General features: G+C 54.5%; 10 protein-coding genes across 10 annotated transcripts; 3 read left to right on the top strand and 7 right to left on the bottom strand.

Moving 5' to 3' along the window:
• Nucleotides 1-75: 75 nt before the first annotated feature.
• Nucleotides 76-285, bottom strand: PG986_011791 (uncharacterized protein; the record flags this gene model as incomplete). The annotated part of the gene is made up of 1 exon (XM_066848013.1): nucleotides 76-285. One exon carries the CDS (start codon nucleotides 283-285, stop codon nucleotides 76-78), a length of 210 nt encoding a protein of 69 aa, XP_066694709.1.
• A 570-nt stretch (nucleotides 286-855) lies between these two features.
• Nucleotides 856-2,253, bottom strand: PG986_011790 (uncharacterized protein; the record flags this gene model as incomplete). The annotated part of the gene is made up of 3 exons (XM_066848012.1): nucleotides 856-1,008; nucleotides 1,389-1,645; nucleotides 1,707-2,253. The coding sequence occupies 3 exons, from the start codon at nucleotides 2,251-2,253 to the stop codon at nucleotides 856-858; spliced, it is 957 nt and encodes a 318-aa protein (XP_066694708.1).
• A 2,027-nt stretch (nucleotides 2,254-4,280) lies between these two features.
• PG986_011789 (uncharacterized protein) lies at nucleotides 4,281-4,882 on the top strand (the record flags this gene model as incomplete). Its single annotated transcript, XM_066848011.1, has 4 exons — nucleotides 4,281-4,287; nucleotides 4,410-4,456; nucleotides 4,500-4,695; nucleotides 4,755-4,882. The coding sequence occupies 4 exons, from the start codon at nucleotides 4,281-4,283 to the stop codon at nucleotides 4,880-4,882; spliced, it is 378 nt and encodes a 125-aa protein (XP_066694707.1).
• Nucleotides 4,883-7,565: 2,683 nt separating this feature from the next.
• Nucleotides 7,566-9,065, bottom strand: PG986_011788 (uncharacterized protein; the record flags this gene model as incomplete). Its single annotated transcript, XM_066848010.1, has 1 exon — nucleotides 7,566-9,065. The coding sequence occupies one exon, from the start codon at nucleotides 9,063-9,065 to the stop codon at nucleotides 7,566-7,568; it is 1,500 nt and encodes a 499-aa protein (XP_066694706.1).
• A 1,996-nt stretch (nucleotides 9,066-11,061) lies between these two features.
• Nucleotides 11,062-11,508, bottom strand: PG986_011787 (uncharacterized protein; the record flags this gene model as incomplete). Its single annotated transcript, XM_066848009.1, has 1 exon — nucleotides 11,062-11,508. One exon carries the CDS (start codon nucleotides 11,506-11,508, stop codon nucleotides 11,062-11,064), a length of 447 nt encoding a protein of 148 aa, XP_066694705.1.
• A 1,397-nt stretch (nucleotides 11,509-12,905) lies between these two features.
• On the top strand, nucleotides 12,906-13,624 carry PG986_011786 (uncharacterized protein; the record flags this gene model as incomplete). Its single annotated transcript, XM_066848008.1, has 2 exons — nucleotides 12,906-13,133; nucleotides 13,331-13,624. 2 exons carry the CDS (start codon nucleotides 12,906-12,908, stop codon nucleotides 13,622-13,624), a joined length of 522 nt encoding a protein of 173 aa, XP_066694704.1.
• Nucleotides 13,625-16,693: 3,069 nt separating this feature from the next.
• Nucleotides 16,694-17,710, top strand: PG986_011785 (uncharacterized protein; the record flags this gene model as incomplete). The annotated part of the gene is made up of 1 exon (XM_066848007.1): nucleotides 16,694-17,710. One exon carries the CDS (start codon nucleotides 16,694-16,696, stop codon nucleotides 17,708-17,710), a length of 1,017 nt encoding a protein of 338 aa, XP_066694703.1.
• A 1,154-nt stretch (nucleotides 17,711-18,864) lies between these two features.
• On the bottom strand, nucleotides 18,865-21,009 carry PG986_011784 (sodium/phosphate symporter; the record flags this gene model as incomplete). Its single annotated transcript, XM_066848006.1, has 5 exons — nucleotides 18,865-19,157; nucleotides 19,257-19,458; nucleotides 19,528-20,369; nucleotides 20,647-20,856; nucleotides 20,931-21,009. 5 exons carry the CDS (start codon nucleotides 21,007-21,009, stop codon nucleotides 18,865-18,867), a joined length of 1,626 nt encoding a protein of 541 aa, XP_066694702.1.
• A 1,312-nt stretch (nucleotides 21,010-22,321) lies between these two features.
• Nucleotides 22,322-23,104, bottom strand: PG986_011783 (uncharacterized protein; the record flags this gene model as incomplete). The annotated part of the gene is made up of 1 exon (XM_066848005.1): nucleotides 22,322-23,104. The coding sequence occupies one exon, from the start codon at nucleotides 23,102-23,104 to the stop codon at nucleotides 22,322-22,324; it is 783 nt and encodes a 260-aa protein (XP_066694701.1).
• Nucleotides 23,105-24,017: 913 nt separating this feature from the next.
• On the bottom strand, nucleotides 24,018-26,788 carry PG986_011782 (uncharacterized protein; the record flags this gene model as incomplete). The annotated part of the gene is made up of 4 exons (XM_066848004.1): nucleotides 24,018-24,935; nucleotides 25,018-25,291; nucleotides 25,562-26,611; nucleotides 26,712-26,788. The coding sequence occupies 4 exons, from the start codon at nucleotides 26,786-26,788 to the stop codon at nucleotides 24,018-24,020; spliced, it is 2,319 nt and encodes a 772-aa protein (XP_066694700.1).
• Between the last annotated feature and the right edge of the window lie 380 nt (nucleotides 26,789-27,168).

The raw sequence follows: 27,168 nt of genomic DNA, 5'->3' as shown, positions 1-27,168 counted from the left end.
CGGAACCCCCCTCTCCACTACCCATACAGACTGCAGTACTTCGCATCCGGCCCGTCCTCCCCCTTTTTCCCTTCATCATCCTCTTCGCTCGCTCGGCAGCAATTTCTCCTCCTCCTCCTCCTCGCCGCGCCAATCACTCGACACCATGGCGCTTTCCACGTCGATCTCCTTCTGGCGTTCCGGTACCAATCCCGCGAGGCTCTGCTTGACCTCGTCGACGCGCGACTGGACGCTGCGGATCCAGTAGGCGACGCAGAAGCAGACGCTGAGGCCCGAGACGCCCATTGTGTTATTTCGGGCCTGTGGGTTGGGGGGTGTGTGTGTGTGTGTGTAGAGCGGCCCGGCGGAGATTGAGCAAGCAAGCGAGCAAGCGAGCGAGCGACTTGGGCTTTTTGGGGGGGAACCGTGGTGTATGTATGTGCGTGGGTGCGTATCCGATGTAGAAAGTGATGTCAGAAGGGCACAGAGCCGGCCTCGAACGAAAAAATCAATGCGCTGCCTATATTGAGAGAGTGGAAGAGAGCGCGCGCGCAGAATCGAGGAGGGCGCGATGCTCAACTTGGCGGCTCGGGGCCCGATCCGGCTGTTTGATGTAATATGGTTGGTTGGCGGGCTGGCCAGGGCAGGACGAGGTAGGAATATCTTCAGATGCGGGGGGGGAACAGTAAGCAGCAGATAAAAATATCCAACAAACCAATGGACCCAGTCCCTTGCCGCCAGCCCACCGAAAAACAATAACTTTACCCGTCCATCTCCAAGGGGAATACGAGCTCGAAAAAAGAGGAGGCCCCGAAGTTTATTGCACCGGCATCGCCAGCAGAGCCCGAGTCATCATCCCGTCTTTTCTCATGTATTTTAGGCTGGCTTAGGCTTGGCAGCAGCATGCCTGTCGTATTCTTCGGCTGGGTCGAAAAGGAAAACCGGCTTAAGGTTATGTGCGACTGTCTGTCCCTTTCGAGGCTGCTGCTCGAGGAGGACAGAGGTAACTCCGCTTTCTGGTGGCGTTTGCTAAAGAGTGCAGCAAGGGTGGTTGGTGTTGAAAACCACCTGTACGGAGACAGGTGCTGTCAAAGTAGTAACCATCGCACGCACACAACCATGAGGAGGGGAGACGAAAAGCTCATCCGAGAAATGAAAAGTAGACATGAATCGTCAATCGTATTCTATAGTTCATGCAAGACATATAGCTGCCAGTGGCCCTGTCGTTGGAGCTGCGGCCCCTTTCGTGTCTAACCTCTAGTCTCACAAAGCCCTTCTTCTCTTTTTCCCATCACCAAATGCACGTGACGTGGCCCATCCATGCCAGGTCGAAATCATCCATTATCCAGGCCGCACGCGTCGTCATACCCATTCATGTACCGCTTTCGATGTCCTCCTTCTCACAGAACAGCGCTCTCGGCAGCCTCCTTGGCCTCCTTGAGCTCGGCTCTGACGATATTAGAGAAAGCCTCCTGCAGCTGGAACTGCTCCGTCTCCGTCAGGGGGATGGCGCTACCGCGGCGCTCCCGCCGGCTCGACTTGGTCTCCTTCAGGGAGGCGTTGGGGTCCTCGTACTTGGAGTCCGCGAACTCATACGACCGGAACTCCGTATTGCTCCAGCCGGTGCCTATCATGTCGAGGTCAATATCACGTGACTTTGGGGGTTCTGGGGAATAAAGGAGTAGGTGTTCCTGCGACACCGGCACCAGTAACCAGGTTGAACTTACCAGAGGTAGGGGAATAGCCATCCCAATCGCCCGTCAAGAAGTGCAGGATACCGCCGTGCGTGACCAGAACCACCTGGGCATCATCACCGGCCTCACGCACCAGGTCGCGGAGCCACAGACGAGCGTCGCGGGCGCGAGCCGTCAGCAGCTTGGGGTCCGGGTAGTACTTGCTCTTGGGCGACTTGTCATTCCAGCCCTCAGGGACGAGAGACAAGTTGACCTTGTCGCCAAACTCGGCCTGCAGCTTGGCGGGATCCGAGCCGTGGTCGCAAGGCTGCAGGGAGACCTCCTGCGCATCAGGGAGGGCGGTAATCACCTTGCCGGACTCGACCACGGGGGCGAAAGAGAGCATGCAGGTGTAGATGGTACGGCGCATGGGGGAAGCCACCAGGTGGGTGATCTTGTCGTGGAAGGGGAAGCGCTTGCAAAGGTCGGCGCACTGCTGCTTGCCCAGCTCCGTCAGGTCAGGGTCGCGGAGTTGCTCATTCTCCTTGTTCAGGTTGTGGTAACCTTGGGCATGTCGCACAAGGTAGATGACAGGCGCCATGGTGGACGGACGAGCAGTAATGTCAAAAGATGCAAGGATGGTGGATGAAGGGAGAGAGGGACGTTCGTTCTCCAGGTGCGCCTTTTGTGAGCAGTGAGAATGAATGAATGGATCGATATTTCGGAGAATGCGGTAGCGCAAATGGCACCAATCGTGGGGTTTTCAAAGGCGGAAAGTCTCAAGGCAAAAAAAGCCCATTAGCTTCCTTCGACCCACTGCCTGCTGCGAAAAAGGTTCCCCAGCACACTAAAGCTGCTGCACCAGTGACACCAGTGACAGCCAGAACTCTCAGATCTCTTCGCTTCGCTTCGTTTTGTTTTCGCCCTTTTCTCCCCTGCGACAAACCACCGGCACCATGCTCGGTACATGCAGATTACGTCGCTATTTCTAACGTTTGGCCCTCCCGCGCAAGACATGACCCTTCTCGACGGACGGCCAAGCGGCCGATAGTGGCCCGGCGGTCCACTTGACTCATCAACCCATTCGACCTCGCACGCCTCGCCGGTAGTGGATCGGAATACTGGAGTCCGGGTCCAAATTCTGGCCTGGAAAAATGACCGATTTGGAGCAAGCCGTCCTTCTAGACCCGGGCTGCAAAGGGGCTCTGTCAGGTGGGTGTGTCGAGGCTGGGTTTAGTGCCTGGATTGTACGCGTGCCCGACTGACTGGATGTCAAGCCACCTCCTTATCCCATCAGCACCATGGGAGACCTCCTGCCGGTTATCACCGTTATCTGTACCGCTCTAGAAGTAATTGAACAATACACGATCGACCTCATTTCCAAAAGACTCGGTATTGCGGAGTGTTTGATGATGCAACACGGAACCCAGCTTGGTCCCAACATCCTACTCCAGTGCGAAGAAGAAGGAAAAAGATTTCCGTCTTCGACGGTCAGCCAATAGAGACGACATGTACAAGTAGACATTTCAATCAAGGCAAAGCCGCCTCCAGCGTCATCCCAGCAGATACGAATCGCATGATCATAGGATGGATTCTAGGCGCGATCAGATGGAGAGAATGGGAGGGAAGAGTTCAGTACTATCGTGTCGGATTGGAATGACTTTAATGGTCATTGAATCCCGAGATGGGGCAGGCAGGGGACAACGTTCAGCCAGAAGCCGTTGTGTAGGAGTCGTCCCGTAGGACCCCTGTTAGAGTGACATTCCACCATGCCTATTTGCGACTGGTTGCTCATCGCGGATCGACACTAGCAGACATGCCATCATCTCGGTAGCGCAGCCGCTCACTTTCGGGAGCTCCTCTCTCATAAAACGCCAGACGGGTCAAGTGCCACGTCAAAGTCGCGATAGCCTCCACCTGGCCGGCTTCCAGGGCGTCTAATGAGACAAGCAGCAGCAAGAGGCCCCAGCTTTCCGTATCCTAGCATAGAAATATTCCAGCAAGAGGGCTCGATGGGGCAGTCGACGATGGGCGACGGTGACTCTTCCTGTTCCTCCGTCACGCACGTACCACTGCAAGCAAAGTCATTTCTCACGGAAATGAATTGCAGCTGCATCTCCGGAGGCAACCTGCAAACAAAGCCTATGGTTTCCCTTCTCATGCCCCCCTTCCCCCCGTCTTGGGCTTTCCGGGCTAATCGAAGGCGCAGGCAGGGGCGTTAGGGAAAAAGGAACTGCGACTGTAACGCGGTGGTAGACCCGGCCCTTTTTTTTAGCGCCTGTCGTATGTGTACCCTGAGTGATAGCGCTGCGCATTCCCGGAACCTTCTGACCCCAGCGCTTCCAATTCCCCAATTTCAGAAGGTGCAGTAGCGTATGTGTTGCCCCACCTGCTCCCTTCCTATCAACCCCAGACTCGACTTTCGGGAAGAGATACCAAAATAATTTCGAGAAACATCGACCCTTCAAAAGGCTCGCTCTCTCACCCTCACCACACCATCTTGTTCGACCTTTTCGCCATCATCACTTCGTTGGTTGAGCATCGGATACCTTGCGCGTTCGTCCAAACATCTTTCCAACCATCAACAGATCATCTGTATCTCTTCCACTTCCATCCAACACCGCAACAATGCCTGGTAAGCCCTCCAAGTTTTCTTGACTCCTTCTGATCGGCTGTTGCAATTGTCCATTCGGGCAACATCGCCGCCGCATTTGCTCGCGACGTCAAGCGTTGACGAAGTTGCTAATCATCCTCCAGCTCTTTTCGCCAACTTGAAGGCCAAGTTCAAGGCCATCTTCAAGAAGGTGAGCAAGCAACACAATTATTTTTCTGCGCTGTCGACATCAGTGGAATGATTCTAACACACGTCGCCCTCCACAGAAGGACAAGAAGTCCAAGGCCGAGGACAAGTCCGCCGAGGCCCCCGAAGCCAACCCTGCCGAGACTGGTACCGCAACCACCGCTGCCGAGACTGCTGCTCCCGAGCCTGCCGTTCCGAAGACCGAGGCTGCTCCCACTGCTGCTCCGGCTGAGGCTTCTGCCGGTAAGTGGCGCAAGGTGAAACACAAACTTGACAGGGCCATAACTAATGCATGCTCACAGCCGCTCCGGCTGCTACCCCGGCTCCGGCCCCGGCCCCCGCTTCCGAGGCTGCTCCGGCTGAGGTCGCTCCCGCCGCCCCCACCGCTACGGCCGAGACCAAGGCTGAGGAGAAGCCCACTGCCGCATAAGCACCCTTTGACCCCCTTCTGGTGTAGCTTGGGTATGGAGTGAGCGATACCGATACCGATACCAATACTTGAGGAATGGAGCGCTGCGGTGGTAATCATGAGACTGGGATGGTCGGGTTGTTGTTCTCCCAGGTTCTCACAATGGCGTTATTGTTTGCTTGTTAATTTCACGTGGATACCCCGTTGATCCCACGCATGGAGCGGCTTCTTGGGAAGCACCCATTGCCATAGGAGTTCTTCATAGTTCTGAATTTCAGATACCCAGCTGAAGCTATCATAGCGCAGCCACAGCATTCATCCAGCCTTTCTCCGTTTTGTGCCCGTCGCATTGCAAGCCTTGCACAAATCGATTTGCAAGTCTCTGACCTTCAGGCGAAGCGTAATCAGTATAAGTGAGGATCGTGTGTCTGCATGGTGTTGTAAGAAGCCACATTATGTGATGTGCCCAGCCAAACTTGTAGTGTGTCCTGGCTCAGGCAGGCCTGTCCACGATGTGACGTCATCGCGATGTAATGTCGAGAGAAACCCTAGACGTTCATGCTGGTACAGCGCCGAAGATGATATTCTCAATCATACTTCTTCTTATCACTGCGTGGCTGCAATCTCTAAGTGTCTCTGTGATACTGAGAGCTGTACAGAAAGGGCCTTGTTCGTAAAAGCGTGTCGCCATGACTGCACATGCCGATGAATCCAACCAACAATATCCCCTTGATTGACGCGAAAATGACACAAGGCTTCGAATCTCAGTGACACTGACTCGATGTGAAATGGGTCAAATTTCCCGAGATTTGTTGAGTTGTGCCAATCCTAATCGCGTTGTATCTCGTGTATCTCGTGCGATCCATAGCGACAGCCAACTTTGCTGATGACAGAGTCCAGTCATTGTATTTGGTGAATAGCCTGTGTCTGATGCGGTTCCCTCGCAGCCAAAGCAGGGTATGTATAGTAATTTTCCAGATCGATCAACGAGCCCTGTGCCTTTGATGAGCTCTGTGGCGTTCGAGTGAGTGCAGTCATCGCGTCATGCAGCCACCCCAAGGCGACAGGGCAGAGGCGTTGCCGACATCCGAGACATCCGGTGGCGTCGCATAACATGAGCTTGTAAGGTACGGTCTGTGGATGACTTGTAGGTGCGTAAATGAATGTTCTTTATCCTGATTCATAGAAGCAGCGAAGTTGCCATTGCCTATTGACTCGATAAGTGAAGCCTGACCGTGCCTGAAAGACGAACTTAGCTGCAACCATATAGATGGTTTCAGGTACCTAGGAACTTCTTTTGGCATCGACGATTGGGCAACCGAGTGAACTGTCATGGCTGTAACAGGAACATGCCTTTGGTTCATGTGATGGTGTTGAATTGGTGTTGTTACCTTGGGTTTTGTAGGAGAGGCCGGTATTCTTTGGCAAGTGAGCGTCAAGTAGACAGCAAATCAGCAAAACAATGAATAGCGGTCGGAAAAAGCCGCCTTCAGCCGAAAAGGTCTTCGACTACGACAGATGAGTCGATGCGAAAGCGGTTTCGTGGCTCGGACGTGATTTGGTGGTGTCTGTAGAAGCCGTCGGTATTTCTCAATGAGGGAGGGTTTAGATGTGGCGTGATGAACGCACAACTAGGCCAACTAAACAGCGAATTAGCAGAACGACGAATAATGGTCGGAATAAGCCGCCTTTAGCCGAAAACGTCTTCGACTATGACAGATGAGTCGATGCGACGACGTTTTCGCGATTCGGGCGCGATTCGGTGAGGTTTGGTGATGTTGGGTGGTGTTAGGCGGTGCTGGTTATGCTGGTGGATTGGAGGTGGCAGGCGTCCATATTCTTGGGGCAGGAACACCCATCAACGAATCCTTAGCACCTTCATTTTGTTGTAGGGACCAATTGCAGTGATCAATGAGACGAAAATTCGGTTTTGTTTATCCCAGAGGGCAGGCGCCTTGGGTAGAATGCGCAACAGTAAGAAATACGCTTGAATGGCCACAAAAAAGCCTACCTTGGATCAATCATGGCCACCCAAGGTTTGCCTTGGATGGCGGCACAACACCAACTTGGCCAAAAAGAGTCGAAATTGACCGCCTTCAGCCGGGTGCATCTTTGATAACGACAGATGAGTCGATGCGACGACGTTTTCGTGATTCGGGCGAGGTTTGGAGGCCTGGCGTGGAACGGCCACCCGAAGTCTACCTTGGATGGCCACTCCACGCCAACTCGGCCAAAAAGAGTCGAAAAAAATCGCCTTCAGCCGAAAACGCCCTTGATAACGATAGATGAGTCGATGCGACAACTTTTTCGCGATTCGGGCGCGGTTTGGCGGCGCGGGGGAGGAGGTTTGGGTGATGATGGAAACGTGTGTGTGTGCTTGTGGTGGTGGAGGCCAAGGACGACTTTGTTGTGGTTTGTGGACAAGACAGGCACGCGGTTGGGAATTTTACTTCACTGGAATAATCAATGGAAGGCGCGCTACTAAATTGGACTAGCGTATTCTACACTATGATTCACATTTCGAGAGGCAGGCACGAGTTCCAGGCACATGTAGCTGCCTAACATTGAAGAAGCCTGTTGGCCTGCTTCAGGCGAGGATAGCTCACTGGGACGTATTGCAAAGCACTGGCAGGCCTGATATCTGGATCTTGACTAGGAGGTTTGCCTACGGTCGCTATATCAGGCTATAACTACATACACATAATCAAGACCTGCCTACCTTGGGTCGGAACCCTCCAGTCCTGTCCCTGAAGAACCCAGTAGGATCTACCACCGCCGCAACATCGGCCGCAAACTTAGCCATCTCGGGCTTGAGGCGGCCAAAGTAGTCTTGGCGATAGAACCCGTAATTCATGAACGCCGGGAGGTGCGTCCTGGGCAGCTTGCCTTGGTCTTGCCACTCGGCCACGATGCGGTCGACGCCGTTGTACGTGGCCTCGATGGTATCGGCCATGGCGCTGTACGAGGCCTGGGGGACGAAACTGTAGTTGATCTCCATGATGATCTTGTCCATGTCCTCGTCCGCGTCGATAAGGTCCGGGCTCCGCTCCCGAGCCGCACGCGCGATGGCTCGGGGGAACGGCTGGTACGCGACCGAAGCGACGATGCCGAGCTCGAGCTGCGTCGAGCCGGACAGGTTGCGCCAGTGGGCGTGGATCTCGTCCATGATGCCCGCGTTCTCGAGCGAGGGCACGGGGATCGTCGTCGTCGAGATGTCCACCACGGACGCCTTGACGATGACCCAGTTGCTGCCGCCGATGAGGTCCGAGTACGTCTGCACCTTGCAGGTGTTGAGCGTGGGGCCCACGTCGGTGAAGTTCTTGAACGTGCCCGCGGGCACCTCGGGGCCGTCGTAGAAGATGAACAGGATCCACGAGTCAATCAGGCTGACGGTGGACCGCTCGGCCGTGACGATGATGGCGGCCTTGTTGTCTTGGTTGTAGTCGGTGAAGTCCCGGACCGCCTTGAGAAGCTTGGCGTCGGTCTCGGGAGTGCGGGTGAAGACGAGGTTGCCTCCGTAGATGTTGCCCTGGCGGTACGTCTGCAGGGTGTAGGTCGTGACGACGCCGAACATGTTGCCTCCGCCCTTGAGCGCCCGGAACAGGTCTGGATTATGTGTGGCAGAAGCCGTGGCAATGGTCCCGTTGGCGAGTACGATTTCGTACTCAAGGACAGACGATGCCGCCCAGCCGTACTGAGCCGACATGTAGGAGAGCCCACCACCCAGAATTAAGCCTCCGACCCCCGTATTGCCAATACGTCCACCGACGAACGTCCAGCCCGTGCCCTGAAGCTGGGCAGCAATTTCATCGAGACGAATGCCGGGCCCGACCTTGGCTATACCCGTGGCAGGATCTAGCAACACCTGGTCCATCTTCTGCGTTGAGATCAGGGGTCCGCCTTCAACGCTCGAGAAGTAGTTGTTGGGGTTGTGGCCGCCTGATTTGATAGCAAACTTCTCCGTGTTGCTTTTCAAAACGTTGATAATAGTCGACACTTCCTCGGCAGACTTGGGGAACATGATGCATGTGGGCTTGAGCGCAGCGCATGTTGAAGACCAGTAGTCGGCCTGCTCCCGGAGATATGAGACTGACGATGGGGACTGCACATCTATCGAAGAGATCGAAGCCACCTCGGAGCAAGTGTCTCCCAGAGCGGACCCTACGAGTAGAGTGACCGCCGCCACGAAGGTGAGCAGAGACATCCCGAAAGAATGAGATATCTGATGTGGAGGGTACGGCCAGTAGGAAGTCAGACTCAAATCTACTACCTATGTTGTTAGGTTGTATCTTCTCAAGAAAATCAAGACGGCTCTCATGGCTCTTATATGCATGCTCTTCGCACCCGTTTGCCCGATATGGAGCAAAGCTGAACACTTGAATACTTACATGGCTATACGAAGAAAAGAAGTATCTCCACAAAAGCCTTCATTTAGGCAAGATCGACGTCATATAGCCCGGCCTTAGTATAAGCGAGCCAAAATGGGCAATCGCAGCGCAAGCGAGGTGGTGAGAGGAGCCCCTATTCGTCAATGTCACCATTAAGCTTCACGCGTTTTATGGCAGGCATCATTTGATATAGTGGCTCTACAGCAGTCCCGACGGTGTGTTCGCATGCAATATCGTAGACGTGTGATACAACTGTGCCCAACCATGCTGGAGCGGCATCCACGTATATGCACATGATCACAAGCGAAGACCAGGGTCGTAGGCACACGAAAAGACGCCTGGTAGGGTTATAAATAGTGCCCAGTAAAGTCATCATCGTGAATCCGGTTTCTTCAAAGCTCTGCAAGTCTGAACGGGAAGTCGGCTAGTAAAGCTTTTCCATTACATGCGTAACCGAGTCGTCTATTTAGCCTGTAGCGAAGGCCTCAGATGACCCCTGCCCTCCACTCGCTTTGTTTTGCCGTGTCAAGCTGACGGTGTAAATGTATCCAATTAGCTGTTAGCATCCGAAGCCATTCATTTGTTCTGCATATGCCCTCCAGGCCGCTGCAGTAAGAATCACCCGGTTCGCGTGGACGGTAGACGATAATGACACGATCGTGCGTGTGTCTTTAGATGCTTGGCGGATGTTGGCACTATTGTTCGCTTCGTTATAGCGGATATTCAACTGGTCAACAACAGTTCTTGACAAGACTTCACGATGGGGCGGCGGCGGAGCTGAGCGCTGGCCACCACCCTGAGTGATGTGGCGCGGTGGCGGCCAATCGAAAGAGTTGCCTCTGCCAGCCACCATGTCATCCAAGACTAGTATACGAAATACACAGAGTCGTATTACGCTTCCGGGCTGGACCTCGTGGCCTTCCTTCGGGGACCCGGTAGCTCCGGAGATGCGTGCCTCGAAAGATAAAGGGGGGCACTCCTTGGCAGCTTGATAAAGCTGCATATCAAGAAGATGATAGCAGTGGCTCTGATGCAAGCATGCCATGAGCAATGGGAAGCGACGCAGCAACCACTTTTGGCAGATTGGCTATTGTTCCTGGCCTTCGGCCTTGACGAGGAGCGGATAACCCCGGCGGGGAAGCTCGCAAGACACCTGGCGCAGCGGGAAGGGCTCAGGCGCGCTGATTGGTGATAAACTTTTCTATTGGAGGGAGCCGACGTTAGAGAGCTCCTTCAAGCGGTTCGATGCGTTCCGGGGAAGCGGCGGGGCGAACGAGTTCACCATACACCTCATCATTCCGCCTGTGCATCGTCTAGCGTGGCGCTCTTTCAACATCTTTCGGGCACCTGGGGTGGGGATCGAAGGGGACGCGAAAGGGTGACCTGGTGTTTGTGCCTCAGGGGATAAATTGTCATTCATCCTACGGGGGACGAGATGATTGGGGATATCAAAGTGGCTCACTTTCCCAACCTAATTGATGATATAGTGCGACGTTTGATGAGAGAGGCAGGTCGGCGACAGGTCTGGTTGGGAGAAGGCCACTTGAACGGTCCCATGGATGGAGAATGGGTTCAAGATCTGCCTCGCAGTAGCAGCAAGGGAAGAGGCATGGTTGCTCTTGCAAGTGAACCTCGGAGCGTCATGGGTAGAAGCATGTTGTTAGTTACCCCTGGCTAACCTGCTGATAAATGGGGTTTTACGAAGCTGATCGCCTCCTGAACTAAACGTATGTTCAGGTCCAGCCATTTCTTGTCCCCGTCTCCGCATGATGGGAAACCAGATTCCTTGGTGCAGCCATGATCGTGAACTTTCTAGCACTCTAATCGTTTCAGCCATAACTCTCTGCGGGCGCATGGGATCAAAATGCTATCCATCCATGCCGACGCCGGGGTTTCGCTCATCATTTGGACGGTACCTATCAGTGGCGTCCGGCCGGTGAACCTAAAGGCATGTGTCGAAACGTCGGTCCCGTTAGCCCTGTGCCACTTCTTGACCAACCTCTCCCCGCCAGAGTACCACGCTAGGCTGCGCTCGACCAGCATGATGCGCAGGAGGAACACCCCGTCGAAGCCCTTCTGGGACGCGACATAGGTCATGCACAGCACCTGCGCAATGTGGGCGACGTACAGCCACTTGGCCAGGACCTGCGTGTTGTGCTCGAAGGAGATCATGGGCTTGTTGAGAAGCGTGTCGATGACCCCCCTGTCGCCGCAGAAGAGGTGCCAGACGTTGGAGTTCTGGCGCGCTGCGAGAAACATGCACCCGTTCGTCCCTTCGTTGCTTCACATGTAGCCTGGTGGTCGGACGACCTTGACGCGCGTGAAGTGTGCCAGTGCACTCGTCATGACTGAGAGCAGCAGCGTCGCTGCCGACCCGTAGCCGCTCATGGCGATGAGACAGAAAGCCAAGGCGACCAAAGAAGCTGCATATGTCACGCTGCGCCAAGTTGACAGAACTGGACTTTGATGAAATTTAGCATCGGATTGCTGGTCTGACGTCCGGCGGAAATGAGTGATAGTCAGAACTTGGTATCTTCTAAAGGGCTGCGACTGAGTCTTGGGTGCTTCGCATCTCTGCCAAGACAAAGGAACTACGTCTGGCCCCAGCGATGATTTGGAAGTCAACATCGACTGGCTTGTTGGACAGGGTGGCGGTTTAACAAAGTCTGGCAGATGCTTCATCGGCTCCGACCGGGCTGCAAGGAACGAAGTCAATCTGTAGCAAGCGGCGCCGTTGGCGGCGGGGAAGACGCTGCCCCAATTGACATCGTACACGGTCTGGGAGACGGCCCCTGTCGTTGCCAGGTCCGGGAACTCAAAGGGGTACTCCAACAGGCGTGCCAGGTTTCGCAATATCCCCAAGCGTGGCAGGATCCCCAGGCGTAGTTTGCCGCGCAATGATACACCCCCACGATGTGATGGGCGCTGTAGCTGTCGGCAGGAAGTTCCGACGGATAGGGCGCCATGGTTGCGAGTGGTGGTGGTGATCAAACAGTTTGCTTGGCTTCAGATGGCAAAACGATAATGTTATTCGAACCTTGGTTACATCTAGATCTGACATATCCAGATGGCTGCCCAAGCTGCTATGTATTTGTGCGACTTAGACATCGGCCGCATTGGAAGTGGAAAAAGCACATGTCATGATGATTGGGCAGGTACTGCGGCACTGCCAGAAGGCAGCGGAGGCTGTGCAGAAACACGGGCACCAGGCACCAGGCACCGGGCACCACTGCCCATCTTGCATGCATACGTTCGCTGGAATAAGCAAATTAAGTACATATACGAAGCATGCGTCCGACCGCTAGAGGCTTGGGCGATCGTAAACCTTTTGGCTTCCACTCGCCCTCTGCTGCTCTCCTCAGGCCTTGACCTTCCTGCAAAGACTTCCGGCATCTGTCCCACAACTTCCCGAGCCGCTCGACAGTGTTAGCAAATTATACAGATTCCATCGTTTTGAGGGTAGCTACCTCTCCCTTAGTGCATGAACTGAGCGGCCAAAGAGCACGTGCATCGAAGAGATCAATGTTCGAGCGTGAGGTTGGGTAGGTATGTAGGTACCTAGGTATGTGCGTATTGCTGTTGCTAGATAGGCAGTAGCCAGTCCATACTACCAAAGATGCCGTAATCATGCGTACAGTTTGGTGACGTTGCCCCTAATGTCATTAATCCCTGATGACCGTGACCTCGGAGCTCCTTCCCGCCTATCACTCCCACGCCATGCGCGTGCTGACACCATGAACCCTGACTGGCAGCTTTGGAGCCACGCATACTTTTGGTCTGCACGATCCTTCCATCAAATGGAACCCATGGAACACATGGCAGCATCCCTTCCTGACATTTTCGCCGATACGTCCAGCACCATCCAAAGGAGACACTTGAGCGTGGTCAATCCAAAGAGTAAAGCCACCTGCACTCCCGTTCGCCATGAAAGGCCGCTGCGAAGGAATTCCTGATATTGGCGATCGGCTTGAGTGAGTGTCGAGTTTCCAGCGGCCGCAAATAACCACATGCGTATAGACGACCATAGGAGTTGTAGCAGTGAATCCGCAAGGATCATGTCAACTAGCGACATAAATACCAGGCTCGTCAAAAGGAGGACAGCCAGGGTGTGTACTGTCTCAGACTCAGGAAGAAGGTGTACCTCTGGCATAGAGATGCGGAAGGAGGTGTCTGCCTTGAGGCCGGGTATGCATCTCAAGAGGCAGGTCTCGAGTTGGACCGCACGATAGGTGAGGGTGTAAAGGGTGGCGCGGCTGCGGGTGCAGTGCGGGTGCAGAAGGAAGTGAACAGGCCCATCTTGAAGTTGGATGCCAAGTACTCGGTGGTTGCCAAAAGAGTGTTTGTGGTTTGTGGCAAGTGGTTTGGATTCTTGTAGGTGTAGGTGTAGGTGCATGCGTGATGAATTGAACATTGATTGAAGGGGAGGGAGGAGCACTTTATATCTATAAATACGTACCTGCTGACAGGCCCACCAAAAGCGACAACCGGAGAAAGGACAGCGCTTGGTGCTTGTCACCGGTCGACGCCAGAACTTGGGTCAGACTAGGAAATTGACTTTTACCAGGCAGAAATGACTCACCCTCGATGCCGTACACAGCAATATGTAGTCTACCTGCCATTCCAACCGTCCATTGACTAATAAGAACTTGCCTTCCAATGGCCGTGTTCGTACAACGTATAGGGAGTGTTTATGCATGTTTCTCCCGGTTGTGCCTGACGATTTCCGTATTGGTCGTTCTGGTCAACTGAGTATTGCACCAACGGTGCTGTAGTAGAAGAATTAGCATCTGAGTGTACCTAGCTCCTGAGAATCCCCAGGTCTCTACACCCTTGATGTACATACATGTGGCCTACAGGGCTGTTACTGTCGTTGTTCTCCTGAAAAGAGAGGGCAATATGTTGATGAATGTACTCTGGAACGTAGTTTCTGGGAAACCACGAGTCTCTGCATGTGGTCACCTACATTGGTCTCTCGTGTGACACATGCCTCCGGCGGTTGTGGTAACGCCATGTAGCTCTTGGGCAGTACGGCTCGCTTTCTTCTAAAAAATGGTCAGTTTTCCGCGTCCTTCATTCTCATCCTTGTTCGTTCGCAGTTGCTAACTATATGTTGCATGATGTTTCGAATGTAGTGTACCCAACGGGGTTGCATCCTTCGAGTCGAGTCCTTCCATCCGATCCTTTCGAGACGAGTGGTCCATGCCGACACCGAGGACAACATGGACCCTTCGGGTCGGAGTGGACGTTCTGGTTACAGCTGAGTAGAACCCACAGCTTTTAGGTAGATAGAAATATCAGAAGAGAAGTTCTTTTCCCGCTTCCGACTTTGGTTCATGCCTCTCTTGGCTTATCGTGGAGTGAGACTGTGTGCTATTCCTTGACTCGTTTCGTAGTATGATTTCCATCACTGCCATTACTGGTCGCACAGGGCCATCGCGATCAAGGAGGAGGTTAGGTATGTTGGCTGAAATGGTTCGTTGCTGTGGATAGATTATGGACGTCGAGTTAAACATCCGCCTCTTGACCCGGTCCAGATGAGAATTCACACCAAAGAGCACCGCGCAGCATGCGCCACGTGCGGAACGGGACTCATGCCAAACAGGAACTTGATGGATGTCTTCCCTACATCCTTACAACTCTTAGTCAGTCTATCTGTTTGCACTGTCAATTGAGATCGTTCGCGTGTGAGTAGGGATATGTCGTTGGTTGAAGATACATGAGCACCAATCAGCCGGGAGAGATGCGGATGTTCCCGCCCTAGCTTGGCAATGAGGGGTTAGTGGAAAGGGGCCGTCCTTTCAGTTTTGGTGCTTTTTTACGCCCCGTCTCCCATGAGGAAGTGGACATAGCAGAGGCGCCACGGGACCCGGGCTACAGCGAGGATGGGACAATGTTTGTTGTTTGCGAGTCGTTCAACTGGACAGTTAAGAAGGACATGGAAGGGAGAACCCCTTATCGTTGGAGGTGGAAAGGTGTCCATATCTGGCCCAGGGACATCCCGCTTCCCACGCTGCCCAACAGTTGGGAATCAGGGGTATTTACAGATCATAATGTTCTTATCTGCTAGTCTTATCTGCTAGATGGGAGGCAGCGATATTTCTCCATTCATTGACTTTTAGAGAATGGCGACCTCATGTTTTCCGGCAAGGGCTCCACCCCAAGCAGCTCAAAACTATTTTGCAATCGGTATGGGTGCATATACTATAATATTTGTTTAAGTCAGCGACTATGCACATGGAGATTGGTAGCTTCTGATTGTCAGAACGAGCAGTGCAAATTAACAAACTGAATTATTATATTGAAGTGTGTCCTTGTCAGCTATTTAAGTTCTTTGTTTCAGTTTCATTGCACCAGACAGAGAGGTAGGAATGCTTTTGGTGCCCCAGGCCAGACCTGGACAGCGTCTTTGTCCAGACGTTTTCCATGTCTCAAATGAATGCATCGAAATGCTGAGCCCCGGGGCCCGATCCCCCGGAAACAGCAAGTCTTTGATACTGCCTGGTTTTCATGGCGCATCTTGCAAACACCCACATGCCCATCATGTTCGTTCTCGTAGCCTCCTTCCTCGATTGCAATACTATATCAGCCGCAACCCACCCGTTAAACCATCTAGTGGACATATCGTCAATACACATAATCCTTTTTTTTTCGTTCCACATCTGAGTTGCTCAGGGCCACTGCTTAGCTGTTAGAGCCCTAGCATCTTACTCTTCACTGACTATCCCTTTGACCACATCCCACAGCACGACATGGCGAATACGGCCCTGGGCAAAAACCCCCTCGAATGGGGCAAGGAAGCAGAAGCGGACCTGACAAGGAGCGTCTGCCTTCGAGGTATGCTACTGCCGGAGAATGAGGACTCACCTCTGGGCAGAGTACGCCCTGGTCGCTGGCGTGTTATTACTGCCGAAATGTGGAGATGGGGGTGGCGTTTCCCCATGAGATCTCTTAGGTAGGTCATGACTTATTCCACGTCTCCCCCAGGCTGGGACATGGTTCGGCACTCGTCTCTGGGTGCTTGCATAGGTCTCGGTGGCATCATAAGAAGAAAACGAGAAAACTGACACAAACGAACAGAACTCACTGGGAAGCAACCATCGCACCCCGTCTGGAAAAGATATTGGAGGATGGAGACGTTACCATCCCAGACGAAGCTTCAAGGGAGCACCGAATTGCGATTCTTGCCAGGGGTGAAGAAGCATGGATCGACGGCGTAAGTTGCCCGGGAATCTAAGGCGAACCTGTTGCACGAATCTGACGCATCGACCGCTGCCTTTAGGTCACCAATGAAGAAGCCAAACCGAAAGAGCCTCTTCCATTTGAAGGACCTGAAACGGAAGGCGGCCCGGGAGGTGCATCCCCATCCCAGCCAAATGCATCCACATCCCGGTCAAAGGCGTTCCCAGACTATTACGTGGAAAAGGTGACACCCGAAGAGCTGGGCATGAGCAGGGAAGATCAAGAAAAGGTGCTCGCGCGGTTCCGAGGGTTCAACATCGATCAACTGATGGGTGCGCGAGGGATGATGACGGAGGCCCTAGCCGCCTTCAACCGGGCGGTCGAACAGTCCCTCCGGGCGGGCATCCACCCGGGAGCAGCCTATCACATCCGGTGCCAGATGCACTGGCTCGCTGTCGGGTGGAAGCAGGTCATGAACACCCACTGGCCTCTGGCCCCAGAACAGATGGCGATACTAACCGCTTTGGAGAACGAGGAGGCCTTCATGCGGTATAAGCATTCCGAAAACAACAAAGTAACCCGGCAGTGGCTGGGCCAAACCTACGGGCCCCAGGGCCTACCACAGGCGTGGCCGACTCTACAGCCGCAAGCGCAGTCGATGCAAACGTGGGCGTGGGCGTATAACGGAAACTATGCCCCGCCACTCCCACAGCCCCCGACCATTACGCCAACTCCAGGGACGGTCAACGAGGCACTGACGAAGAACCAGTCACCGAATGGAATCCCGTCTACACTCACCACGAATAACTCCACAAACGGTGATGCGGTCGAAGGTACCGTCACCGCCCCAGCTCCCTATATTCATAAATTCTCAGACGGCCTTACCTTCCCACCCTCAAGTTTGAGGCAACAACAATTCTCAGGCGGCCTTACGTTCCCGCCCTCGAGTTCGAAGTCAAAACGGCGTAAGGCCAACGCTGAGGCCTCGGATGACGACTCCTTTGGTGACAGTGACGGCGAGAACCGCGCAGAAGTTCGGAAAAGGCAAAGGCTCGACCGTGAAGATAGGGCAGCCCGACGCGAGCTGCTGAAGCAGAATACGAAGACAACGGGTACGAAGAAACGCAATGCAAAGAAACAGGATACAGAGGAAGGGGATACGGAGGACCTGGATACAGCGAGTCAGGGCACGAATCACCTAGAGGAGGGGAGACTGGAACAAGAAAGGCTAGAGGAAGAGATACATGGTGAGGAGTTGCCGCCTCTTGAGCTAGGTGAATAACTTCCGACGGGAAGCTTCCCCCTTTTTCTATTCCTTCTCTTTGTTCGGTGGACCAATTTACGGGATGAAGAAATTTTGTGTAATAATAAACATCATTCTGCGTTGGCTATATGTAGCTTGCAGTCAGTTCAATAGCTAGTGGTAATATCGTGTTGAGACACCTTATTCTGGGTTTTGTGTATCTTTTGTCTCTGCTGGGCTGTCCAGCATGGATAGAAAGAGGCAAATAACGGAAGTCACAAGACAATAAACCTGAACAGGATAAGCGACCGACGGTTATTTGAAACAAACATTGAACCCGTACTACCACGTTGGTTGCGTTGGTTAGGCTTCCCACATGGCCTTGCACCGGGGCAGCGATCAGGAACTTGGATCCCATTCTTGTAGCATCGTATCATATGGTATACCGTTTCGGCTATAATTACAACACTGCTTTCCGCTTGTTTCTTGACATCAGTAATAAGACGAGTCAACCCCTCAGAAAGCCTAACCCCCCTCACGCAGCCTGAACGTGCGTGGTAATCATACCATAGGGGCCATCAAAAACAGGTAAGTGTGCTGTCAAGCCCCGATTGAAAGATGGGCGGCACGCGTGTAACTGTATCGGTAGAGAATAGGGACTTGGGACGCCCTTTGGCAATACTAGATCGCGTCTGGGACCTGGAGACCCTCCACCCAAACTCGCGCCTAATATGATGCATTAGGCGGCCCAGACGAGCTGCCAATAATCCAATCCGGGTCTCTTGGCTATCAGGCTGACATGGATATAGCTTAGATATAGTATGTATATACAGTATTGTACGCTCAGCCAGCCTAGACCCTTGACTACGTTACAGACAGGGACAGTAATTGATGTTGAGACCTCGGTAAACTCATGCTGATTGGTCTAAGGGCGATGTAGCAGGGTCTCGGGTACCCTCTATCATATGTAGCATAACGTACAATATTGAGGAGTTTGTTATTGTGTAGTGTTATCAAATATTCTATCTTTTTCCTACCCTGGGTGTTCTTACTTTTCAAAAGAATAATATTGATTCTCTAACACAATACATATGTTTGCCTCAAGCAAGTCTTATGGATACTCCGGGTGTTTTAATCACTGGATACTACTGGAGAAGGAGTGATGTAAATGGAAGGCAAATTCAAGAACTCCGTCAAGTCGAAGGAAAATGGGGCGCATTCAGAACTACCCCCCTGATAATACCCGCGATGGATCCAGCTACAGGGATGGTTGCGATCCAGGAGACCATCAGGAGGGCGATCCGCTGCCAGTTGACGGCCTTTGTGGTGCCGTTCATCAGGCCCACGCCGACTGTGGCGCCGGTGATGCACATGGACGTCGAGACCGGGAGCGAGTACTGCGAGAAGATGAGGATCGTGATGGCGGCGCCCAGCTCCATCGAGCACCCTCGGCTCGGCGAGTGGTAGGTGATTTTATTGCCCATGACTGCGGTGCACCTTACGTTAGTACCAGCTCGAAGGAATCTGACGAAAAGTGGCAAAGGAAAGGAAAGAAAGGGGGAGGGAAAAGGTGGAGTCTCCTTACCTTTCATGATATTGTAGCCATAAGTAGCAAGACCGAACGAAATAGCCAACGCGGCGACGGCGAGCTGCCAGGTGTCGACGGGGGCCTTGGTAGATGAAGCGCTACCGGTGGACCACGCCTGGTAGATAGCGGCCCAAGGCCCCACGGCGTTGCCGACATCGTTGGCGCCGTGGGCGAAGGACGCAGTGCAAGCAGTCAGGACCTAGTGAGACGGGGTTGATCAGCCACATCCCCGGCGGAACTCATGAATTTGGCGGGCAGTATCGCTTACCTGAACGAAAGAGTACGTATGTTCGACCTCATCGGGGTACTTGGGCGCGTGTGCGTAAACGCGGTCCATGCGTCGGCCCTCAGGGGTTCCGCCAATACCGACCTGAGCGGCATGGATATCGTAGTGCGAGCCATACAGCAAAGCGACGACCACCATGGCCGGGACCCGCATGACGAAGTTCTTCATGTTATGCGTCTCATAGATCCGCCCCTCGCCCATGGGGTGCTCGTGCAGGAACCGCATCGCCCACCCCAGGGGCCCTCGCCCCTCCCGGAGCCGGGCGTGGAGCCGGCCTTCAGCCCGGGCGACCTGCTCCTTGTACGTGAGCTGCGTCTGGTGGACCTCCACGGCGTCCTTCTCGCTGCCGTCCCCATCGCCGAAGTTGAGCGACAGGACCGGGGGGGACGAGCTGGTGCAGGAACCCTCGCCCTCCTGGACGACGGCATACTTGGGCGCGACGGCCGCGCGCCTGAACAGGAGCGGGCCCTGGACGAACATCCAGGCCCGCACGCTGGCGTCGCGCTTGATGACGAGCGCGTGCACGTAGGGCACGAAGAAGAGCACCGACAGGAGGAAGACGCCGAAGCCCGTGCCGAGGGTGACGGCGGCGATGAAGGCGGGCGGCTTCTTGTCGAGCTTGAGGTTGGGCGAGCCCTTGTAGACGATGGACAGGGTGCAGATGGCGCCCGCGATCAGGAACCACAGCGGCGAGCTGTAGACGGCCCAGGGCACCGGGTTGCGGCGCAGGTGGACGACGACCTTGATGAGGCCGAAGATGACGGCGCCGAAGCAGGCGGAGATGAAGGGGGCCATGGCGAGGCCGGCGAAGATGGCGCCGAGGCCTGTAGTTGACCCAAATGGTAAGCAAAGGGGTTGGGCTCAATTAGGGTAAATCGTTACGTAGTGTGACGAACCTTTGCCTCCGTTCCATCCCCATTGGACTTGGCTGGCTCCGGCTACAGCGACACCGACTCCGGCCACAGCCGAACGAGCGAGTACGTAGAAGAGACGTGGGCAGAGTGTCGCGAGCACCACATTACCCAACTGTTACGACAGTATTGTTAGCCTTTGTAGGGGACCAAGAGAGATTGGGCTTCAAGGTGGCCTACATAGACGCACCGGCAAGTGCGCATGTGAAAGCTAGCATCTGCACGCCCGGATCGTCCCGGAACGCAGACGCCGGGATGATGCCATTTTTGATGGTGTCGGCCGTCCGCGCGCCGACGGTCACGGCGCCGAGGACCTCGAAGAGGAAGGCGAAGACGATGGCCTGTCGGTAGGTGATGGATCTCGAGGAGACGCTGGTCGCCCAGGCGTTGGCCACGTCGTCTGTGCCTCTGTGTCAGTTTACCTAACTGTAGATATATACCATGTGTCGCTAGGATGGTGGGCTGATCACATACTTGCGCCGTTGTTATAGGCATCCAGCAACGCAAAGAAGGTACCGATGACGCAGATGTATGTGTATTGGGTTAGAATCATGTTTGCTGGATACTGGCGATCCGAGGCTTGCTCGAGCGCCAAGTGATGTCTGCTGCTTATCTGGATTTCCTGTTTCTGTTCCAGGGTAGGCTGGTCGTGATGAGTGTTTGCGGGGAGGCAGAGGTCAGCTTTATACGACGGGCGTTCTCATCTCGATTAAACATGGTTCCTTGTCGAGTGATACTTGCGACTGCGGATGTTACAACAGACAGTGGCGAAGCGAAGAGTGATATATGTTGTTTTCAAATTCCCAGACATAGGCCCCTCGTATGCTAATAATACCCCGGGGATATCTAAAGTTGCTCCCATCCATGACCAGCGTCTTGGTGCTTCAAGCCCAAATAAAGAATTCGGTCACGAATCAGGATAGACGTCCGCCTCCCAAGATGCGCGTCAGCCAATAGTTTCGTCTGATATTTGTGGTCTCAGCCCCGGCTTGGGTGACTTCGGTATAACTCTATTTTGATGACAAGAAACCAACTACTGGCCGAGTTTGCAGAAGTGCGCAGCATCCGATGCCAATTAATAACTCTAACACCAAACTATTCCTCTTGGCAGGCCTTCTCCAAAGGCTTCCATCTCGCCCCCGGGGGGCTAATCGGGACTGGGCGGGCATGGGGCGGGCGAGTTCGCAGCCCCTTGGCGCATCTCGGCGGCGCTAGGCGCGCTCTCTTGGCTGTTTGACCGACCTCAGTCCGCCTGTTAAACACGGCTTCTACCCCACGTGATCCTCTGTTCCGATTGCAGTATTTCGTTTCAAATAACTGTACTTTTAAGAGCCATATTGTTGGCTGACATGAGGTCTTTATGCTAGGAGCGGTACGAACATGGCCAAGCCCAAGATCTCTCCGCCAATAGAAACGAGTACTGACCTCGGAACACCGCGCAGCACCATCGACGCATATTTCGTCCGACCGCATGCAACTACCTAATCCGACTAGTAAGTTGTCAGAGGCCTTGACCGTGCGGTGCGGTGTTGCTATTTTTTTTTCACCCGGAAACCGGTCTCAGTGTTACGGGTTGGTCGGAAGTTAACCACGTCCGAGTTTCGGCAATATTAGACCCATCGGACAACGGCGGCGCGTGACCACCAGGCCCTAGCAACAGGCCATTGGTATCCAAGAAAGAAATCACGACACCTAATGAGATATTGTATTGGGGGCCTGACGTCATTCTGACTATGAATAGATGAGATAGGGGCAAAGGGGATGCAACGCATGCGAAGCACGCCGGCGTTCCCAATGGCCTTTAAATAGATTTCTAGTGAGAAACATATCAAATAGGGGCAGGGATGAGTAGTCAGCTAAAGGCGTCACCATGTCCCTCTATACGGCACCAACGCATCATGCAGCCTGCCCCAAACCCCCCATGCCACGTCCGCATCTCCTCCCACTCGGGCACCGTGTGGCTGTACATCATCAGCCAGCCGCCAATGATGATATCCGCATAGTCGGCCTCCTTGCCCCCAATAAAGGGCCCCTCGGAGAACCGGAAGTACTTGGCCACCTCCCCCATCGAGGTCCGCAACGACTCCAGCATCTTGGTCCGCGCCTCCCCCGCGCACGACGAGCTCGTCCCACGTCTGCGCCCCGATACGCCGGCAGAACTCGGCCTGGCACTGCGCCGCCGTCGCCGGGTTGAAGGGGAAGTCCTCGCAGCCCAGGGCCGCGCCCAGGGGGAAGATGGTGTCCATGTGCGCGTTGAAGGACGCGTACAGGCCTATGGGAGACGATGATGATGGCAATGCTGCATTACGGAACAATGAGGGTGCGTCGGGGTACTTCTTGTCCAGGTAGACGGCGATGTCGAACGAGTCGGCCACCACCGTGTCGTTGGCGCTGGGGTCCTTGATGGCGGGCAAAGTGTAGAAGGGCTCGCCGTTGGGGTGGAAGCGCACGGGCTCGGCGCCGAGGCTCTTGCGGGTGGACGTGACGTCCGCCAGGTCGACCCATTGCGTGACGAAGTTGGCGCGCTTGAAGTTGAGGGCGTACCGGGTCTTCCAGGGGTTGGGCGCGAAGGGACGGATCGGGGGCCCGGACGCGATGTCGTAGAAGACGATCGGGTCTGATGATGAGACAGGAGTAGTAGCGGCCATTGCAGCAACTGGATGGGCTCTAGAGACTATGTTGGCGGATAAAATGGTGTATTGAATGAGTTTGGTTGGGGTTGGATGATTTAAGTACTGTATGTATTTGTAGGTTGTAATACGTATTGCTACCGTCGTCGAAAGGCAGCCACTGGTGTCATTGGCAGATGCGCTACAAAGACGGGCTGCTGTGCCGCAATATATAGTCTTCTGAAAGTGTCTAACCTTACTAGACATTCGATACGGCGCTTACAGCAAGCCGGTGTGGATCTGCGTATGCTCGCCCCGATTGACCCCTTGGCGCCCCCTCGCCAATGGCTGGACTAGCCGAAGCGCCCTTCTATTTTGGAACAGTACACCGCGTCACGTGAATGATGGTCATCCTGATTCACCTGCGACGACTTCTCGACGGCCCCGCTTGGCCTGGCAGCCGCAATGCTGCGCGATGCCGACCGCCTATTGGCATGATTCATATTGACATCAGACTAGGGGCATGATGATGTATCATTCATGACTTGAGCAGGCACAGAGCAGGGTGATTGAGCTGGCTGTTGGCAGCGGCGGTTGGAGCTCATTTGCTTCTCGTCAGAAGCGACAAGCAGCCCATTCTTCAGCCACGCCGGCCGTTTGGCAAAGTCGACGAACTAGGTCCGTTGTAAGTAATCAATCACTTGTACGTGCGAAAGGGGAGTGACGCGGGGGTCCCCTACAAGCGCGCATCCATCGATAGGAGTCTGGCCACCACATGGTCAACAGCGGAAGTACGTGATTTCATTCTATTATTACAACATATTGTGACTAATAGTTCCTATACAAAGCTCTTCGAGCACCCTACCCAACTGCCACGGATAGTAAAAACAGACGGGATCCTAGTAGCGTCGAGTAAAAACATGCTCACTTTAAGCCGCTTCTCATTGGGCTATTATTTCTGAAGCACGAACGAATCCAACGTCCAGCCATACTTGGCCAGCCCGTACTGCGGGTTCCTCGCCCAATCCCGCACCGAGCGGAGGTAGTGGTGGTCCCCGGGAGGCGGCCTGTGCTTCGAGGCCGTCGCGGCAACCTGCCAGCCCTCGACGAGCTTGGGCGTCGGGACGAAGAGCCGGGCGGACCCGCCCGTCTTGGTGGTCCGCTCCCCGAACCCGATCGACTTCATCATGGCCACGAAGTCGTCCCACGCCACCGGCTGGTTCTCCGTGTGCTCGCCCAGGAGCAGCTCCAGCAGGCCCATCGCCCGCTTCGAGACCGGGATCGGCTGCTTGGGCGGCGCGGGCCCGTCCGCCGCGGGGCGCGCCGGCTCTTTGCTCGGGTCCGGGACGCCCCGGGTCTTCTCCTTCTCCTGCCTGTCCTCGAGGACCAGCCGGCTCGGGCGGTCGGCCTCGCCAGTGCCGCTACCGAAGGGGACGAAGGTGTCGTCTTGGGTGTTGTTGTTGCTACTGCTGGTGGCAGTGGTGGGGGTGGTGCTTCCTTGGGGCCGGACCCCTGCGTCCGGCGTACGCAGAGGCCGGGCTCTCTCGAACAACGCCTTGGTTTCCGGTGGCATAGTCTTCAACTTCTCCAGCATGCTGTCCAGCTCGGTCCAGAAAGCTTGCAGGTTGGCCTCCGCCTGTTGGTTGGCCTGCCTGACGCCTGGCGGGTAGTTCGTCAGCTGTCTGTAGTCGGGGGCCTCTGCCTTGTCGGAGGAGTCGATGACGGCTTGCCATGGAGGCGCGTTCTCCTGCCACATTTTCGTCCCGGAGGGGAAATAGACATTGAGAATAGGTGCCCCGAACAGGGCTTTTATCGGCGTGCCGAACGAGTCATTGAATATCTTCTGCATTTCCGGGCAGCCGATGAAGCTCTATTCCGAATAGGTCAGCAACAAGTCATGTCGAAAGCGAACAAAAGGTTTGCCGCAGCAGAATACATTTTGCCTCACGTACATGGGGAGGTTTGAAGAAAGCGTCCGTGTGTCGCAGGAGGAACTTGCCCAGCTCCATCCGTACGTCGTTGGCGGCCCGAAAGTCGGCCATGAACCCTTTGTTCAGATCCGAGAACTGGTTCTTGCCCCGCTCCACGATCTCGGCCATTTCGTCGGCGATGGTGCTTCCCGGGATGGCGTTGGTGAATCCAGGCGCCCGGTGGGCCCAGAGCATGCAGGCTAGCTTCTGGTAGTCGGCAGAAACCTGCGAGTCCTCTCGAGGATAGAGGGCCACTCTACTAGAAGCAACGCTGAGTTCGTAATGTTCCCGCATCCCCTTTGTTGCTTGGTATATGTAAATGTGCCGGATATTGGAAGGGCGGTAGTGTGCATCTCCACAACAAATCTTGCTATGCTCTTTTCGTTAGCCTGTCGGTCAAGTAGGCAAGAGGGGAGGCATACGGTTGATATCGAGGTAAAGAAAGAAAGTGCACTTACACAAGAGCCGCATATAGCCGATAGCATACGGCGGGAATTGGCCTGTCTCACGTTCTATTCGTACATACTCGTCCCAGTTCTCTCGGAGCTCCGTGACATATCGGAAGCAGTTGCCCCAGATTTCATAGGTGATTATTCGCTGACATATGGCGGTGTGAAGCTCGTGCATCTTTTCGTTGATCCTCCTCCTTTGAAGGCGTTGGCCCTTGTGGAATTTATGGTCATCTTTTTCCTCCGCTGTCATGCCCCTGGTGCGACCAAACCATATCTTCAGTTCGGCCTTTGTAATATCTGACATCCCAGGCCGAACCTTCGATGTCGGTGCGATTTGGCGCCAGTGGTTCTTACGACACTCGCTCATCTTCTCGGCGAAGACTGCTGGGCTTTCTCTCATACCCAGGAGCTCGTTCTCGGCAGCCACCAGCCTGTCGTGCACGACCTGTTCGATGAAGTCCCAGTTGATGTCGCTGGGGGCGGTAAAGGGGATGCCCGGGCGGCAGGTCTCGAGATAGTCCAGGACCTTTTGCTGATACTGACGCTCGCTGGGGTCGGGCTTCTCGTCCCGCCAAGGCGTCCCCAAGGCTCTTACCGCTTCGCCCATCGCCCGGGCAGTATCCGCGTCCGGCATTTCTTCGTCCTCGTCTTCTTCGTCTTCATCTTCATCTTGAGCTGGTTCCTTGCACTTGCCTTTGCCTTTCTTTTTGGGCCCGTCTTCACTAGCAAGGTCTTTGCATATGCCCAGCAGAAACTGATAAACAACCTGATGAACTTCAATGGCCAGCTTCGCTTCGACTTCGGGGACATGCCCGTCAGTGATATGTGTCTGCTGAAAAGGCCTTACGACAGGAATGATCAGTGGGTGTAAAGGGTTTCCCAACAACTCCCCAGCCTCTTTCTGGGTATTGAATTCCTCGCCGTAGCTGCTCGACTCGCGGGCAGCCAGGTCATACCAGTCTTGTACACGTGCAGGATCTCTATCGGAGGGAATAAGTCCGCAAGCGGCCTTGAGCACTTTGTTCCACGAATGCCAATCCCATGATGAAAATTCAGATGGTGGGTCGGCTGCTCTCGCTCGGATAATCTCCAAAAGGCCTTCGGTTTCAAGATTCTTTTCGTTGCTGCCGCGTTGTGAGCATCTCTACTTTGAATCGCTATACTCATTGATAGTGATGGCCTCTACCGAGTCACACTGGGGTCGCAGAAAAAGGTCGTACTTACAAGTAAGGGAACATGACCTTGTCTCTGTCATGGGACCATGTCTTTTTCTGTGTCCATCCCTTGATATCCTTGGGCATTTCGGATTCCGAAGGCTTCGCCAGTGCCTTTTTCGTCGGCTCCTTGCCGTCCTTAGTTCTCCACGGCGCAAGACCTTCGAGGTCCGGGTTCTTCCGCGTTGGGAATATCTCCGCCCCCTTCTGCTTCCCCTTCCCCTTCCCTTTTCCTTTCCCCTTGCCCTTTCCTGGACTAGGTGGACCTGCCACCGCGTTTCTGGGTCAATGGCGCCGGAGTGTTCCGCGGCGTCGGGGCATATCTAAGAATTTCCATTTCTCGATGATTTTCGCCGAGTTGGCTTGGTAGAAGCGATTCAGTTTGCGCCAGGACTTGACGGCGTCACGCGCCCCGGTAATAAACTTTCTATCGCTATTGACCATTGTGTCTCGGGTGCTGCTGTACT

This window comes from Apiospora aurea (assembly GCF_038362705.1).
Source record: "Apiospora aurea strain CBS 24483 chromosome Unknown utg000008l_segment0_segment0, whole genome shotgun sequence".
Classification (NCBI taxonomy): domain Eukaryota; kingdom Fungi; phylum Ascomycota; class Sordariomycetes; order Amphisphaeriales; family Apiosporaceae; genus Apiospora; species Apiospora aurea.
This window is presented reverse-complemented; position numbering and strand designations above follow the sequence as displayed.